This window comes from Ursus arctos, unplaced genomic scaffold (genome assembly GCF_023065955.2).
Source record: "Ursus arctos isolate Adak ecotype North America unplaced genomic scaffold, UrsArc2.0 scaffold_2, whole genome shotgun sequence".
In the NCBI taxonomy this organism is placed as follows: Eukaryota; Metazoa; Chordata; class Mammalia; order Carnivora; family Ursidae; genus Ursus; species Ursus arctos.
This window is the reverse complement of record NW_026622874.1, coordinates 69,489,014-69,504,457: the sequence shown is the minus strand read 5'-3', so window position 1 is coordinate 69,504,457 and position 15,444 is coordinate 69,489,014. Positions and strand designations below refer to the sequence as shown.

Below are 15,444 nucleotides of genomic sequence, written 5' to 3'. Positions count from 1 at the left end.
AAACATCCAGAACGGGCACATCCATAGCGACAAAGTAGTTAGTGGTTGCCGGGGCTGGGGCACGTGGGGGCGGAGTGAGTGCTTAGTGGTGATGGCATTTCTTTGGGGTGATGAACGTGTCTCGGAACAGAATAGGGGTAGTGGCATTACCACACGGTGAACGTACTCAATTCTGATCTGCCACTTATCTGCTCTCTTTAGAACAGATAACGGTGGGGGAGCCTGGGTGGCTCAGCTGGCTCAGCGTCTGACTTCTTGGTTTTGGCTAGGGCCATGCTCTTGGGGTCCTGGGATCAAGCCCCCAGTTGGGTTCTGTGCTCAGCAGGGGATCTTGAAGATTCTGTCCCTCTGCTCCTCCCCCGTCCCTCTCTCTCTCACTAATACATAAATAAATCTTAAAAAAAAAAAAAAGAATAGATAATGGTTAGTTTTATGTGAATTTTACCTCAATTTTATTTATTTATTTACTTATTTATTTTTAAGTAAGCTCTACACCCAACATGGGGCTTGAACTCAAAACCCCAAGACCAAGAGTTGTACACTCTACCAACTGAGCCAGCCAGGCGCCCCTTTACCTCAGTTTTTTTTTTTTTAAGATTTTATTTATTTATTTATTTATTTATTTGAGAGAGAGCACATGCAGGGGGGAGGGGAAGAGGGAGAAACAGGCTCCCCACTGAGCGGCGAGCCTGGTGTAGGGCTTGATCCCAGAACCCTGAGATCATGACCCGAGCCAAAGGCAACTGCTTAACCGACTGAGCCATCCAGGCACCCTTTACCTGAGTTGTTTTTTTTTTTTTTTTAAAGATTTTATTTATGTGGCAGAGAGACAGCCAGCGAGAGAGGGAACACAAGCAGGGGGAGTGGGAGAGGAAGAAGCAGGCTCCTAGCGGAGGAGCCTGATGTGGGGCTCGATCCCATAACACTGGGATCATGCCCTGAGCCGAAGGCAGACGCTTAACCGCTGTGCCACCCAGGCGCCCCCCTACCTGAGTTTTTAAAAAGAGGGAAGCATTGGGGCTCCTACGTGGCTCAGTCGGTTGAGCGTCTGACTGATTACAACTCAGGTCGTGATCTCAGGGTTGTGAGATCGAGCCCCAAAGCAGGCTCCATGCCCTGCTTCGGGCTCCTGCTCAGCAGGATTCTCTCCCTCTGCCCCTGCCCCCTCAAATAAATAACATCTTTTTTAAAAATGTTTTAAAAAGAGGGATGGGGTGGGGCGCCTGGGTGGCACAGCGGTTAAGCGTCTGCCTTCGGCTCAGGGCGTGATCCTGGCGATCTGGGATCGAGCCCCACATCAGGCTCTTCTGCTATGAGCCTGCTTCTTCCTCTCCCACTCCCCCTGCTTGTGTTCCCTCTCTCGCTGGCTGTCTCTCTGTCGAATAAATAAATAAATAAAATCTTAAAAAAAAAAAAAAGAGGGATGGGGTGCCCAGCTATGGCCCCCGTCCCCCCACCATTTGGCCTGGCTGGGTGGGCAGGAGGCCCTCTGTCCGCTCTCCTCCCTGCTGACCCTTAGCCTTCCTGTCCAGACCCCTGGGTGCATTGTTTCTTGTTTTTCATTCCCATTATGAAAGTAAGACCTTTCCATGGTGGGGCCGGGGAGGCGAGACCTTCTCATTAAAGAAAATCTAGGACATTCCAAACTGTTAAAAAACAAAAACCACCATTAGAGTCCCCAAACCCAAGCAGAGCAATGATGGGGAGGCCATGGTAGGACGTATTTCAGGTGGGTCAGACCCCCCCAGACTAGGTTCCTGCTCCCAGCCCATTAACACCTACCAGTGTGACCTTGAGGCACAATCCCTGACCCTGTCAGCCTCAGTCTTCTCGTCTGTAAAATGGGTGTGTATGTAGTATTTCCCCCTTCTCGGGTTAGACTAAATGGAATAATACACATAAACACTTCCTTAGCCCAATGAGGTGCTCTAGAAACACACACTAGATGGCCGTGTATGACTCACCCAAACTGTGGGTGTGATTCTCTCTGTTCTTTGATGGCTCGCTCACCTGCCATCCTCACACTGCTCAGATCACTTTACCCTGGGCTTTTCCCAGTCAGCATAGCCAAGAGCACCTTGCAGATGACTACTGCTTTCTGCAAACCTGATAATCCCGCTTGCGATGCCGGTGGCCACCCACTGAGGCTTGTGTTTTTTTTCCCCAATTGTTCAGAATTCTACTGCACTCACATGTGATTTTTGGGGGGTGGCGGGAGTGTTTTCTCTGCAGAGCAGCTAATATCCTTAGGGGACATTTGCAGAGGCCGACTGTACCTGTTCAAGGCCAGTCCACAAATCCCCAGTACTGTTTGGTCAACCACACATGACGTTCTCATTCGCTTTGATGAGGAGGCCAGGCCTCCGTATCCCTCAAGAGCTGTGGACTGGTGGCTTGAGAGATTTCTCTGTTGGGAATGGAACCATGTTCCAGGACAGTCTGTGCTCCGGTCCTCCTGCCACAGGCCCAGCCCAGCCCCGCTCCCAGCCTCAAGTCTTGACAGTGAAGTTAGAGCCTCTCCCGTCAGATGTATAGAAGGTGGGGGAGAAGAAGGGCATGGGTAGAGAGGGACGGAAGGCCAGTTGGGGCTCAGGACGCCGCAGGTGAGTGGATTGGGGCAGACTTGGTGAGTTCCAGTGGGGAGAGCAGGGTCAGCAAGGCACCTCCCGCTTTTGTAAATGGTTTCACGAGCACACAGCCGCACCCTTTACCCGTCCGTGGCTCCTTTCACGCTACGACAGTAGGGCTGAAGGGTAAGTGCAGTAGAGATGTCATGACCCGCAAAGCTCAACATCTGTACTATCTGGGCTTTCAGAGAAAAGGTTTGCCTAAATCTGGGACCGAGGACTGCTTACTGCCAGGAAACAGGTGAGAAAGAACTGAGTGAGATGGATTTGGTATAAGAAACATCTTATCACGGGCTCCTGGGTGGCTCAGTGGGTTAAGCGTCTGCCTTCAGCTCAGGTCGAGTCTCGCCTCAAGCTCCTTGCTCAGCAGGAGGCCTGCTTCTCCCTCTGCCTGCCACTCCCCCTGCTTGTACTCTTTCTCTCTCTCTGACAAATGGATAAATAAAATCTTCCAAAAAAAAAAAAAAAGAAAAGAAACATCTTAACAGGGACACAGTAGGGAGGGGTGAGGACTATGGCAAACTGGAGAGTTCGTGGCCCAGCTAAAGAGGGCAGCTCATCAGCTGTGGGCTGGGCCCAGAATCACCAGGGCTTACATTCTTTAAGACACACTGGAAGTCTAGATGTTCCTGTGAACGAGAGGAACAGCATTAGAGGGTGAGCACAGGGACTCAGATCCCACCCCGCCACTTCCTCACTAGGTGACCTGGAGCCACGGGCTCAGACTCTCCCTATAAACCGGAGGTAGGAACAGCACCAGCTTCAGAGCGCCGGGATGGTTATTAAACAAGCTACCATCCGAGGGTCCCTAGAACAACGCTTTGCACAGACTCCGTGTGGGTGAATATTTCCTAAATCAATCTTTTGATTTTTTCAGTGCTGGCGATTTAAAACACTGTGGCACCAGCAATGGACAGACCGAAGAGGACACACGGATGTTCTGCTTTCCAGCTATGGGTCACAGGTTGGTTTCTCCCAGCAGAGTGGTTAAGGGATATGAATTTGGAAGTCAGAGGGACCAGCTGAAGCCCTGTTAGCCCAGTTAGGTGACCTTGGGCGAGGGAACTGCCCAGAGGCCCTGGGTTCTTGTCTGTAACACTAGGCCAAGGTCATTGGAAGGATTCAGGGTAGTGTTCAGAGGGGACCCTGGAGGAGCTTACCGGTCCCTGCCCTCAGCTCCTGCTGTAGAGGGGCCCCGCCCCCATCCCATGAGGGGGAAAGGGGTGGAGCTCAGATTCTTCAGTTAACTGTCACCCCGTCCCCTCCCCCTCACCACACACACCAGGGTCTGCCAGGACGCGTGGTGGCCCCCTGGAACTCCCTCAGAGACCCAAGGCCATCAGGTGCCACACAAAAGCTGCTCCTCCCTTTCTTTCTGTCCCCATGGGTCCAGACCCTGGGCTTTGCCAGGCTGGCCACATTCTTGGGGGGGGCAGTATCTGAGCAAGGATCCTGCCTGGACCATGGGTGGGGGCGGGAAGAAGCTGGTGTGGGGGAGGGACAGATTGACAGGCTCCTTGCACTAAGGCCCTTGAGCCATGGAGACGTGGAGGGTGGGTAGATTGCGGGGTATAATGGCAGGAGTGCCTGGCAGCAGAGTTCAGGAGCCAGAGTCCAGAGATGAGAATTCAGGGGTCTCCCCTGGAGCCCCAGTGACCCCTTTCTCCCCACCACCCCAATGACAGGCATTGCTGTGCCCTGGGCCCCATGGACCCCATGAGGCGGTCCCCCTCCCCCTGCCCATCAAGACCCTCCAGCCCCAGGACCCCACCCTGCGAGATGCTTGGTTACGTGGGCATTGAAGCCGTGTTGGACCAACTGAAGATCAAGGCCATGAAGATGGGGTTTGAATTCAACATCATGGTGGTGGGTAAGTGAGGGGCGGGGACTCACAGGGCAGAATGAAGGGTACAGTCTCGTGGGCCTGGGCATGTTGCTTCACCTCTCTGGGCCTCAGTCTCCCCATATATAAAGTGGGTCTGCTAAGAGTCCCTCACCGGGTGTTATAGTGGAAAATCTGGAAACGCTGGGCATTAAAAGACAAAAATTACCCACAAAGCCCTAGTCAAACCCAAAACGAGCAATGAAAGGGGAGGTTGTGGCAGGAAGTGGTGAAGTCCCAGACCCAGATCCTGGTCCCAGCCCTTAACACCTACCAGTGTGTGACCTCAGGCACAGTCCCTGACCCTCTCTGCCTCCTTTTCTCATCAGGCTTAGCACAGTGCCCGGAGTTAAGGAGGTTCTCCAGAATTGCATTTTTATATAGGCAAAATTAATTTTGTAGGTCAAAGCTACAATTTTAACAAAATAAACACAACATAAAAGGTCAGAGTGTATAGCACTAATGAAGAATATTATTCTAAGGCAGTGCTGTCCAATAGAAATATAACATGAGCCACATAACGTTAAAATTTTCCAGTAGCCACCTTTAAAGAAGTGAAGAGAAACAGGAGAAATTAATTTTAACCATTTATTTTATTTAACCCAGACTATTCCAAAATGCTATCGTGACATGACATGTAATCCATGTTAAAAAATGATCCATGACGGGACACCTGGGTGGCTCAGTTTGTTGGGCATCGGCCTTCAGTTCTGGTTATGATCCCGGAGTCATGGGCTCGAGTCCTGCATCGGGCTTCCCTTTCTGCGGAGAGCCTGCTTCTCCTTCTCCCTCTACCTGCCGCTCCCCCTGCTTGTGCTGTCTCTCTCTCTCTCTGTCAAATAAGTAAGATCTTAAAAAAAAAAAAAAAAAAAGATCCATGAGACCTTTCGCGTTCTTTTTGGCACACCCAACCTCAATTCAAATTTGCCGTATCGCCCACAGCAAGAGCCAAATGTGTGACTCCCAGATAGGACCGTGTCAGTTGTGCACACAAAGGTGTGTCCTTCGTTGTGAAGCAAGGTGTTCCCTCCTGCAAGGTGTGGTCCACAGAGTTTGAGATGCCCCCACAGCAGGGAGAATGGACCATCCACAACCACGGACAGTCTGGGTGTACCTCACCAAATAGTGTCAAGTGAAAAGAGCCAGACAGGAGAGCACGGGCTGTGTGATTCCCTAAGACAAGGGTGGGCAGAACTGCTTCCTGCTGCCAGAAGTCAGGGAAGTAAGTGGCTGTTCCTGGGGCTTGGGGGCTAAGAGCTACTGAGATGAGGCATGAGTAGGCTTTTGGGGAACTCTGTGTACCATCTCTGGACCCCTGCTGTGTCCATGGGCTGTTGAATTTGTGAAATGTGTTGAACTGCCCATCAGCTTGAATGGATAAACACAATGTGGTCCATTCATGTGATGGAACATTATTCAGCCACGGAAAAGAACGAAGCACCCACAGCTGGTACGACATGGACGAATCCCGAAAAGATGATACTTAGGGGAAGCAGCCAGACACAAAAAGGACAAATATTGCATGATTCCATTTATAGGAAATGTCCAGAATAGGTAAATCCACAGAGACAGAAGGCAGATTCGTGGTTGCCAGGGGTGACAGTGGAGGGAGAAGGGGAGGGACTGCCGATGACTGTTGGGTTTCTTTGGGGACAATGCAAATGTTTCTGAGTGTTAAAAAAAAAACAAAATTCAGGTGCACCTGAGTGGCTCGGTTGGTTGAGTGTCCAGCTCTTGATCTCAGCTCAGGTCTTGATCTCAAGGTCATGAGTTCAAGCCCTGCATTGGACTCCATGGCGGGTATGGAGCCTACTTAAAATAAAAAATTTAAAAAAAAATTCAGGGGTGCCTGGGTGGCTCAGATGGTTGGGCGTCTGCCTTCGGCTCAGGTCATGATCTCCAGGTCCTGGGATCAAGCCTCATAACCGGCTCCCAGCTCAGCAGGGAGTCTGCTTCTCCCTCTCCCTCTGCCTCTCCCACTGCTTGTGCGCTCTCTCTCTCTCTCAAATGAATAAATAACATCTTCAAAATAAATAAATAAATAAATAAATAAATAAATAAATAAATAAATAAATAAATCTAAAATTAAATAAAAATTCAACCTAATCAAATTGAAGATCTAATTGGCTTTATTACTTGATTCATGAGTCAGGCAGCGTCCCAACCAGCAAGTAGAGGGGAGCTCCAAGAAGCTGTGCAGCATGGAAGGTTTTGTGGTTGTTGTTGCTTTTTCTTTTTTTTTTTTAAGGTTTTTATAAGAAGTAAGGAAGGAGGGGGTACAAGGAAGTTATTAGCAAAAGGAAAGGATTGTTCCAGGCAACGCTGCTTTCCGTTAGGAGACAAGCAGGGGATCCTAGGGGGTTTGCCTCCTCTTTCTTTGGGGGAAGGAAAGGCCCATGTGACATTACCTCATTGGTGCTGACCAGAAAATTCCTGACCTACCAGTTAAGACTACATTTCTGGGGGAGGTGGGAACTGCAGTTAGGTTAGATATTAAGCCTTCATTTGGGAACTTGGCCTAAGTGACATCATTTTGCGCCTGTAGTTTTCTTTTCTTTCTTTATTTTTTTTTAAAGATTTTATTTATTTATTTATTTGAGAGGTAGAGAAAGAGTGAGAGCACGTCAGGGGGAGCCGCAGAGGCAGAGGGAGAAGCAGGCCCCCCACTGAGCAGGGAGCCCAATGTGGGACTTGATCCCAGGACCCTGGGACCATGACCTGAGCTGAAGGCAGACACTTAACCGGCTGAGCCACCCAGGAGCCCCAGGGTGCAGTTCTCTTTTTACTGGGAGTTAGCGGTGGTGGGTGCACAACACTGGGAATGCACTAAATGCCACTGAATTGTTCACTGTATTTTTTAAAATATGTTATTTGTCAGGGAGAGAGAGAGAGAGAGAACAAGCAGGGGGAATTGCTCACTTTGAATGGCTAATGGTTCATTTTTTATCATATGAGTTTTGCCTCATTAAAGAGGAGGCATAAGCTTTGAGGGGGACCCTAACTATAGTAGCCACTTCTCTGTATTTATGTTATGCTATTAAAACAGTTTACTTTCTAAAAGTATTTAAGAGGCTGAGAAGCACTGCCTAAAAATGTCCAACACCGTTGTTGTCCTCTGGTTACCCCCAGGCCAGAGCGGGCTGGGCAAGTCCACAATGGTGAACACCCTTTTCAAGTCCAAGATGTGGAAGTCCACCGTGCAGGGCCTGGGGACGCCCACACCCCAGACGCTGAAGCTGCAGTCGGTGACTCACGGTGAGTAGTCCCCCACCCCCACCGATCCCACCCCACCCCACCCTACCCCACACCCCCCACACACACACACCCCCCGGCCAATCTCTCCCCACTCCACTCTCCCCCCACAGTCATTGAGGAGAAGGGCGTGAAGCTCAAGTTGACGGTGACCGACACGCCTGGCTTTGGAGACCAGATCAATAATGACAAGTGGTGGGTCCTCAGGAGTGGGCCAAGCCCTGGTGGTCCCTACCCCTGCCCCTCTGGCCTCTGGGAAACAGCCCAGCCCTGAAGCAACCTAACCCAGCTGTGGCATCATTGAGTCTCAGTTTGTTTGTCTGTATAATGGGTGTGTGCAACCATCCCTCCCAGACTGAAGGGAGTTAAGTATGGAAAGGTCAGAGCTTGCTGCCTGGAATACTTAGTAGTTGCTCGATAAAGGTCATGGCATAGCAGGAGTTAGAAGCCCACACTCCAGAGTCAGGACTGCTGGGTTAGACCACTTCCCAGCCATGTAAACTGGGCGAGCCTCAGTTTCCTTCTTTGTCACTTGGGGGTGATGATACCCACCTTGCAGTGTGATTCTAGGCTCTCACTGAGAGCCCAAACCTGTGACAATGGATGGTAACACACACACACACACACACACACACACACACACACACACATACACACTCAGAACTGGTTGCATAATCTGTAGGACTCAGTGAGATGAAAATGTAGGGCCCCTTGTTCAAAAAATATGAAGAACTGTAAAATCACCACCACAGAACATTCAACCAAATGCGGGCCCCCCGAAGCACGGAGCACTGTGGGACTGCTCCATCCACGCTCCCAGGAAGCCAGCCCTGGACACGGTGCTTCAGAGAGCACGTACTGAGCGCAAGGTCTAGGTTCTAGACTTGGGGATACAGCAATGAACAAAACAGATGAACATCTTGGTCTACATGAAATTTACATTGCCGTGGGCGTGGGGGCAATGAGCACAGTAAATCAGTTATACACGGGGTGAGCCTCAACTCTGTCATCCAAGCAGGACGTTTCTGAGAGTGAAAGGTGTAGGGAGCTGTTGGGGGGATTGCAATTTTAAACAGAGTGATCAAGCTTAATAAGGAGACACTTGGGCAGACTGCCAGGAGATGAGAGAACGAGCCATGTGCTCACGTGGGGCAGGCTGTTCAACACAGAGTGGCCCGTGCACAGGCCCCGAGGTGGGTTTGTTGGCGGAAGGCTGGTGTGGCTGGCGGTGTGTGAGGGGCAGGGAGAGGAGTTGGAGAGGGCAGGTAGGAAGCAGCAGTGGGATGGGGTTGGGCCTGGTAGTGCAACGTAAGGACTTTGGCTTTCCCTCAGCCACTGCAGGCGGAGCAGAAAAGGGATGTGTTTGAGTTGAGTCCCAATAGGGGCAGGAGAGATGAAGGGAGGGGACTCAGGAGATCCTCGTGGCAATGGGACTAGCATCAGTGGTGGTTTGATCCAGGCTGTGACTATTTATCTCTTTCAGTACCACACCCCTGCAAAGGGCAGGTGCTCTTATTGTCCCCATTTTAGGAACAGGGAAGCCGAGGCCCCAGCTTGAGAATGGCAGGGGGCCTCTCTGATGATCCAGAGGAGTGGGAGGCGGGTACTTGGGTAAGCAAGGGCCTTAGGTTGTACAGGACTGAAAGTCCTGTGTCCGAGCCAACTGGGGCGATTGGTCTTCCTAGCAGGGGGATGGGGTGGGGCTCCCAGGGTGGGGCTCTGAGCTCGGGTCCATCTGCTGCCCCAGCTGGGACCCCATCCTAGGCTACATCAGTGAACAGTATGAGCGGTACCTGCAGGAAGAGATCCTTATCACCCGCCAGCGTCACATCCCCGACACCCGGGTGCACTGCTGCATATACTTCGTGCCACCCACTGGGCACTGGTGAGGCGGCTGGGCCTGCTGGGGGAGGGCCAGCTGCCCAGGGCAGAGAGGAGGAGGACTCCCCGGCGTGGGCTGTGGGCTGGCACCCCCTCACATGCTCACCGCTGCCCTCACCACCATCACTGCCGTACCGCCTGAGCAGCCTGAGGCCCCTAGACATTGAGTTCCTACAGCGGCTGTGCCGGACCGTGAACGTGGTGCCTGTGATTGCCCGGGCCGACAGCCTGACCATTGAGGAGCGAGAGACCTTCAGGCGCAGGGTGATCTGGGCGCCCAGGGTGATGGGGTCGGTGGGGGCAAAGAGGAGGCAGAGTGCACAGGATGAGATGAGGTCACCTGCGTCCCTAGATCCAGCACAACCTGAGGACTCACTGCATCGAGGTGTACCCGCAGAAATGCTTTGATGAGGACATCAACGACAGGATCCTCAACAGCAAGATCCGGGTAGGAGGCCATGACGGGCCGGGCGGGCTATTGTGACCAAGGCTGGGCGATTTGCTTTCTACTCATCCTTCCCATCCAAAGATTCATCTCTCTCTGCAGTCGGGGGGGAGGTTCACATACTTCTAGCAGGTATGAATCTCCATACACCCACAAACTCAAAAAGTGAACGAGAAATGGGTCGTATTGACAACCCACAGAATGGGAGAAAATGCTTGCAGATGATATATCTGGTAGGGACTTGTATCCTAAACATTTAAAGAACTCTTACAAATCAGCAATAAAAGATAATAACCAATTTAGAAATGGGCAAAAGTTTTTTTGTTTGTTTTTTTATGTGGGCTCCACACCCAGTATGGAGCCCAATGCGGGGCTTGAACTCACGACCCTGAGATCAAGACCTGAGCTGAGTTTGAGAGTTGGACACTTCACTGACTGAGCCCCCCAGGCGCCCCGGGGCAAAGGTTTTGAAGGGACATTCCCCCAGAGAATTTGAACAGATGGCCAATAGGCACATGAAAAGATGTCAGTTCGATATCACTCGTCATAAGGGAAACGCAAATCAAAGCCGTGAGACGAGGTACCACTGCACACCCACTAGGACAGCTGTGGTCAAACGGACAGGCTGGTGAGGACGTGAAGAAGTTGCGTTTGCACAGGCTGCTGGCAGTCCTTCCAAAGGCTAAACGCCAAGTTAGCGGAGTACCCACCAGTGGTTCCACTCCCAAGAGACAATGAAAACCCACGTTCACATAAAAACGTGTACACGGATGTTCCTGGTGGAGATACTCGCCATAGTCAAAGAGTGGAAATAATGCACGTGTCTATTAACTTACGAACGGATAAACACACGTGGTGTGTCCACACAATGGAATATTCTTCAGGCTTAAAAAGGAAAGAAAACTTGCCACAATGCGGTTGACGCTAAGTGAAAGAAATGAGACGACAAAAGGATAAACATTACATGATTCCGTTCTGAAATGTCCCAAACAGGCAAATCCCATGGAGACAGAAAGTCGCTTAGTGGTTGTTGCCTGGGGCTGGGGGTAGGGGGCAGGTGTTGGGGGGGATGGGGAGTGACTGCTAACGGGAGTGGGGTTTCATTTCGGAGCAGTGAAAATGCCCTGGAATTATATGGTGGGGACGGGTGCACAGTCTTGGGAACTGTACCTTTAAAGCCGCTGAACCTGTAAAAGCGTGAATTTTATGGTACGTGAATTCTCAGTAAAGCTGTTTCAAAAAAGGAGAGGGGGAAAATAGCGTCTTCTTTTTCCCCAAATCAAGTGAATTCCAACTCCAAGCCCCCACCTTGCTGTCCTTGTGGTGCGTCCAATGTCAGTCTGACCTGCAAAGGACCCTGGTGAGGGCTGGGATTCATCATCCGCCGACCCCAGGCCTTGACTCCCTCCCCGGGGGACCCTGCTAGCCTGCACGGTGGCAGCCCTACACAGCCTCAAGGCCAGTCGCCTTTGTGCAGTAAACAAACCGCACATCTGGACATGGAGGCCCTGCTTCCCAGCTGGTACCCAATGTCTCCACACATTCCCTCTTTCCTCTCCCGGCTGGTGCAACAAACAGGATTTCCTGTGAAACACTCAGAGAGCCTTGGCCTTCGCCGCCTTCTGCTTCCTGTCCCGAGACCTGCAAAGGCAGCCGCGGGAACAGAACCAGAAGCACAGGGAGAACAAACCTGACATCTCAGTAAATCACCCAGACACCGAACATTCACTGAGGGTTTGCTGTGGGCGGGCGCACACTACACGTGCAACAGAGACCTGCTATTGTTAGCACCCGCATTGCTCCTCGTCACAGATTAACTCTTGGAGAAATGAAAACAAACCCCGGACAGGACCTCGCAGCTTAGGGATTCGAGTCTCCACTTCTGGCCACGAGCAGATGAACACCCGGAGTTTTCAACAGGGCTCGGCAAGCGTTTTTTTGCGAAGGGCCAGATGATGGTACATGTGTTAGACTCTGAAGGCCACGCGGTCCCCGCACAATCACCGCCGTCTGGTGTTGCAGCACCGAAGCAGCCTAGACCAGAGTGAATGAACACAGGCTGTGTGCCAACAGGCTTCCCACGTGGGAGAACGGGCGCGGGCCCAATCTGCACACACTACAGGTTGCCAAGCCCTGGGTACAAAGCTGGGTCTTTTAACCCTCATGATAACCGATGAAGGTGGTCGCAGTTCCTTTTTCCCAGGTAAGAGATGGGCCATCAGCAAGATGATGTTATTAATGTGACCCTGGGTAACCTTCCCCAACATTCACAAAGCCCTGCGTATGTGCCATTCTGACTCCCACTTTACAGAGGAAGAAACTGGGCCATTGATGAGATTTTGTATGTTGTGCCTTTAAAAAAAAAAAAAAAAGATTTTAAGTAATTTGTATACCCAGCATGGGGCTCGAACTCACAACCCTGAGATCAAGAGTTGCATGCTCCACTGAGCCAGCCAGATGCCCCGTGTCTTTTGACTTTAGATCTCTGTGCTCTTTCTACCACTTGCTCTCTCTACAGAGGACAGCATACCTCTCCCACTGCACCTCAGCGACTTCTCTCCCCACCTCCTAGGCAAGGCCAACCCTTCTGCTTCATGTCCTCCTGCAGGACCGGATCCCCTTTGCTGTGGTCGGGGCTGACCGAGAGCACCTGGTGAATGGGAGGTGTGTCCTGGGCCGGAAGACCAAGTGGGGCATCATCGAAGGTCAGTGCAGGAACTGCAGAGAACGCAGGTGGGGGGCTGTGAAAAGCCAGGCACATCCTACTGCCTTTGGCACCCTCAGCACCCATCATGGGGCCCAGAGTGGGCAAGCCCACAGTCAGGAAACAGACAGACCTGGGGTCAAGTCCTTCTTTGCAGCTAGGAGGCCTTGGGCAAGTTCCCCGACTGTCTGTGCCTCAGTTTCCTCACAGTGCAATGGGCATGATGACAACATCAACGTCACGGCCATTTGCCTTTGTGCAGTAGATGAAATGCACATCTGTACATGGAAGGTGGTTGGACAGGGCAGGCCACCACTTTGCACAATGCCCAGCACCCAGAAAATACCCTAGGCATTCACCAGAATTTACTGTGGGCCTACTAGGTACCAAGCTGACTATATGTAGTTCCTGAGGGGATACGATGAAAGCAGGACTGGCAAGGTTCTTGTCCCCATAGAGCTGAGACAATGACAGGTGGGAGAAAGTGGGGTGGGACACAGAGCTTCCTAAGGGAGCAGAAGGAGGCCTCCCTGAGGGGAGACTAGGAAGAGAAGGAGGGGCAGCCAGGGCCTGAGCCTCCAATTTATCAATATAATTACTAGAAGAATATAATATACGTGGTATATATGGTATATAATACAATGTCACGTAGTAATGTAGTCACTACTAAGTGTACGATAAATGATTAGTGGATTCATTGATTCAACTATATGTAGGAGCTGCCTGTACCAGGTGCTGGGGACAAAGCAATGAATGAATGAGTGAGTGAATGAAAGAATGGGAGGTGGGATAAGACAGAAATGTGGGGGAAAGGTTGTGGTGGATATTGGGGGCGCGCAGCATACAGCGGGCGCTTACTTGGTGCTCATCGAGGGCAGGCCGGGCGGGGCGGGGCAGGGCCAGCACTCCGTGTCCTGTCTTGCAGTGGAGAACTTGGCACACTGTGAGTTTCCCCTCCTGAGAGACCTGCTCATCCGGTGAGGATGCAGGGAGCCCGGGGGGCTGCGGGGACCCCAGGGGGACACTGTGGCGGGGCCTGGGCTGAACCACCGCCCATCTCCCAGCTCCCACCTCCAAGACCTGAAGGACATCACCCACAACGTCCACTACGAGAACTACCGTGTCTGCAGACTCAACGAGAGCCACCTGCTGCCTCGCGGGCCCGGCTGGGTGAACCTGGCCCAGACCCCCGCAGGCCCTCTGGCCGCCCCGCAGCCCTCAAAGGTGCACCAGCAGGCCCAGGAGGACTCCGAAGACGGCGACGAGTACTGAACAGCAGGGCACTCGGGGCCTCCTGGTGTCCTTGGCAGCCCCCAGCATACACCTATGTACTAGAGCATGTATTAAAGGTGGACATTGCTTTTTATGAAAAGCTGTGCTTTGAAAACAAAAGGCATCCTGTAAATGATTTCTTTGAGTCATCCTCAAAAGTATGGTTCTTTTTATTTTAAGTTACAATGTGAGACCCCAGGCCCTCGGGGGGTCCTGAAGACCTGGGAGCTTGTGCCTTGGACAACCAGCCACTTCTGCCCCAGAACCAGAGCCAAGTCCCAAATCAGGCTCTGCCACCACTGCCAACCCTCCTTCCTGGCACAGGGGAAAGTCCCCATCTTCGGCTATCTTCCCCAAACTCTGTGCCTCCCCTCTCTGTCTTCCTCTTTGCCCTGCACTGGCAGACCAGTGTGAGGAGAAGGTGGTTGTCTCAGCTCAAGCAGGGAGAGGAAATCCATTCTTCCTCTGCCTTTTTGCTCTTTTAGAGCCCTCAACAGATTGGGTGATGCCCACCCACAGTGGGGAGGGCAATCCTCGTTACTCCATCTACGGAATCAAATGCTAATCTCTTCTGGAGACACCCTCACAGACACACCCAGAAATAATGTCTTGCCAGCCATCTGGCCATCCCTTGGCCCAGGTAAGTTGACACATAAAACTTAACCATCACGCGAGCTAAAAGTTGCCTCTTCCATGATGCCCTCCGTGACTTCCCCAGTCTGATTACTCACTGCACGCGCTGTATGTATCACATGGTTTATTTTCAGGTCAGTCTCCCTATCAGGCTGGGAGGTCTGTAAGGAGATCTATCGGCTTCATCCTGGACACGACAGCTGCTCGGGACCCGGCTGTTAAATGAAGGAACCCTACCTAGAGCCCCTGCCTCGTAGCTATTTACCTGTGGACCAGGCTGGAGGAAGCCCCCGGGGCCTGTGGGGACCCACAGCATCCACACCAACATCTCAGAGGCAGCCGTGTTGCCACAGAGGAACTGAACACATTCCTAAGGTCGATAGTCGCCCCAGGCAATACGGCGAGGTCTACAACACACACCCTCGGGCTCAGCCATTGAATTTAGAGATTGTATTAGAAGTTGTTTTTTTTGGGGGGGGGGGCTCCGTCCCTAAGTGTCCGACTTTTGATTTCGGATCATGTCATGATCTCAAGGTCCTGGGATCGAGCCCGAGCCTGAGCCCGTGTTGGGCTCCAGGCTGAGCGGGGGTCTGCTTGAGGATTCTCTCCTCCCTCTCCCTCTGTCCCTCTCTAGCTTCGCAAATAAAAAAGAAAGGAAGAAAGAGAGAAAGGAAGGAATGGAGGGAGGGAGGGAGTTGTATTTCTAGGAACAGATCTTAAGGATAGACCAGAGTTTCTCAATGTCAGC

General features: G+C 51.8%; 1 protein-coding gene across 1 annotated transcript; it reads left to right on the top strand.

Moving 5' to 3' along the window:
• Positions 1 to 3,120: 3,120 nt before the first annotated feature.
• SEPTIN12 (septin 12) lies at positions 3,121 to 14,180 on the top strand. Its single transcript, XM_026520388.4, has 10 exons — positions 3,121 to 3,591; positions 4,313 to 4,497; positions 7,639 to 7,764; positions 7,875 to 7,956; positions 9,509 to 9,646; positions 9,789 to 9,906; positions 9,995 to 10,090; positions 12,696 to 12,792; positions 13,717 to 13,768; positions 13,856 to 14,180. The coding sequence occupies exons 1-10, from the start codon at positions 3,563 to 3,565 to the stop codon at positions 14,061 to 14,063; spliced, it is 1,131 nt and encodes a 376-aa protein (XP_026376173.1). The 5' UTR covers positions 3,121 to 3,562; the 3' UTR covers positions 14,064 to 14,180.
• The last annotated feature ends 1,264 nt before the right edge of the window (positions 14,181 to 15,444 follow it).

Coding starts and splice junctions, on each gene's coding strand:
- SEPTIN12 (XM_026520388.4), top strand. CDS start 3,563: ATGTTCTGCTTTCCAGCTATGGGTCACAG. Junction 7,765..7,874: donor GCTGCAGTCGGTGACTCACG/GTGAGTAGTCCC, acceptor CTCCCCCCACAG/TCATTGAGGAGAAGGGCGTG. Junction 12,793..13,716: donor CAAGTGGGGCATCATCGAAG/GTCAGTGCAGGA, acceptor CCTGTCTTGCAG/TGGAGAACTTGGCACACTGT.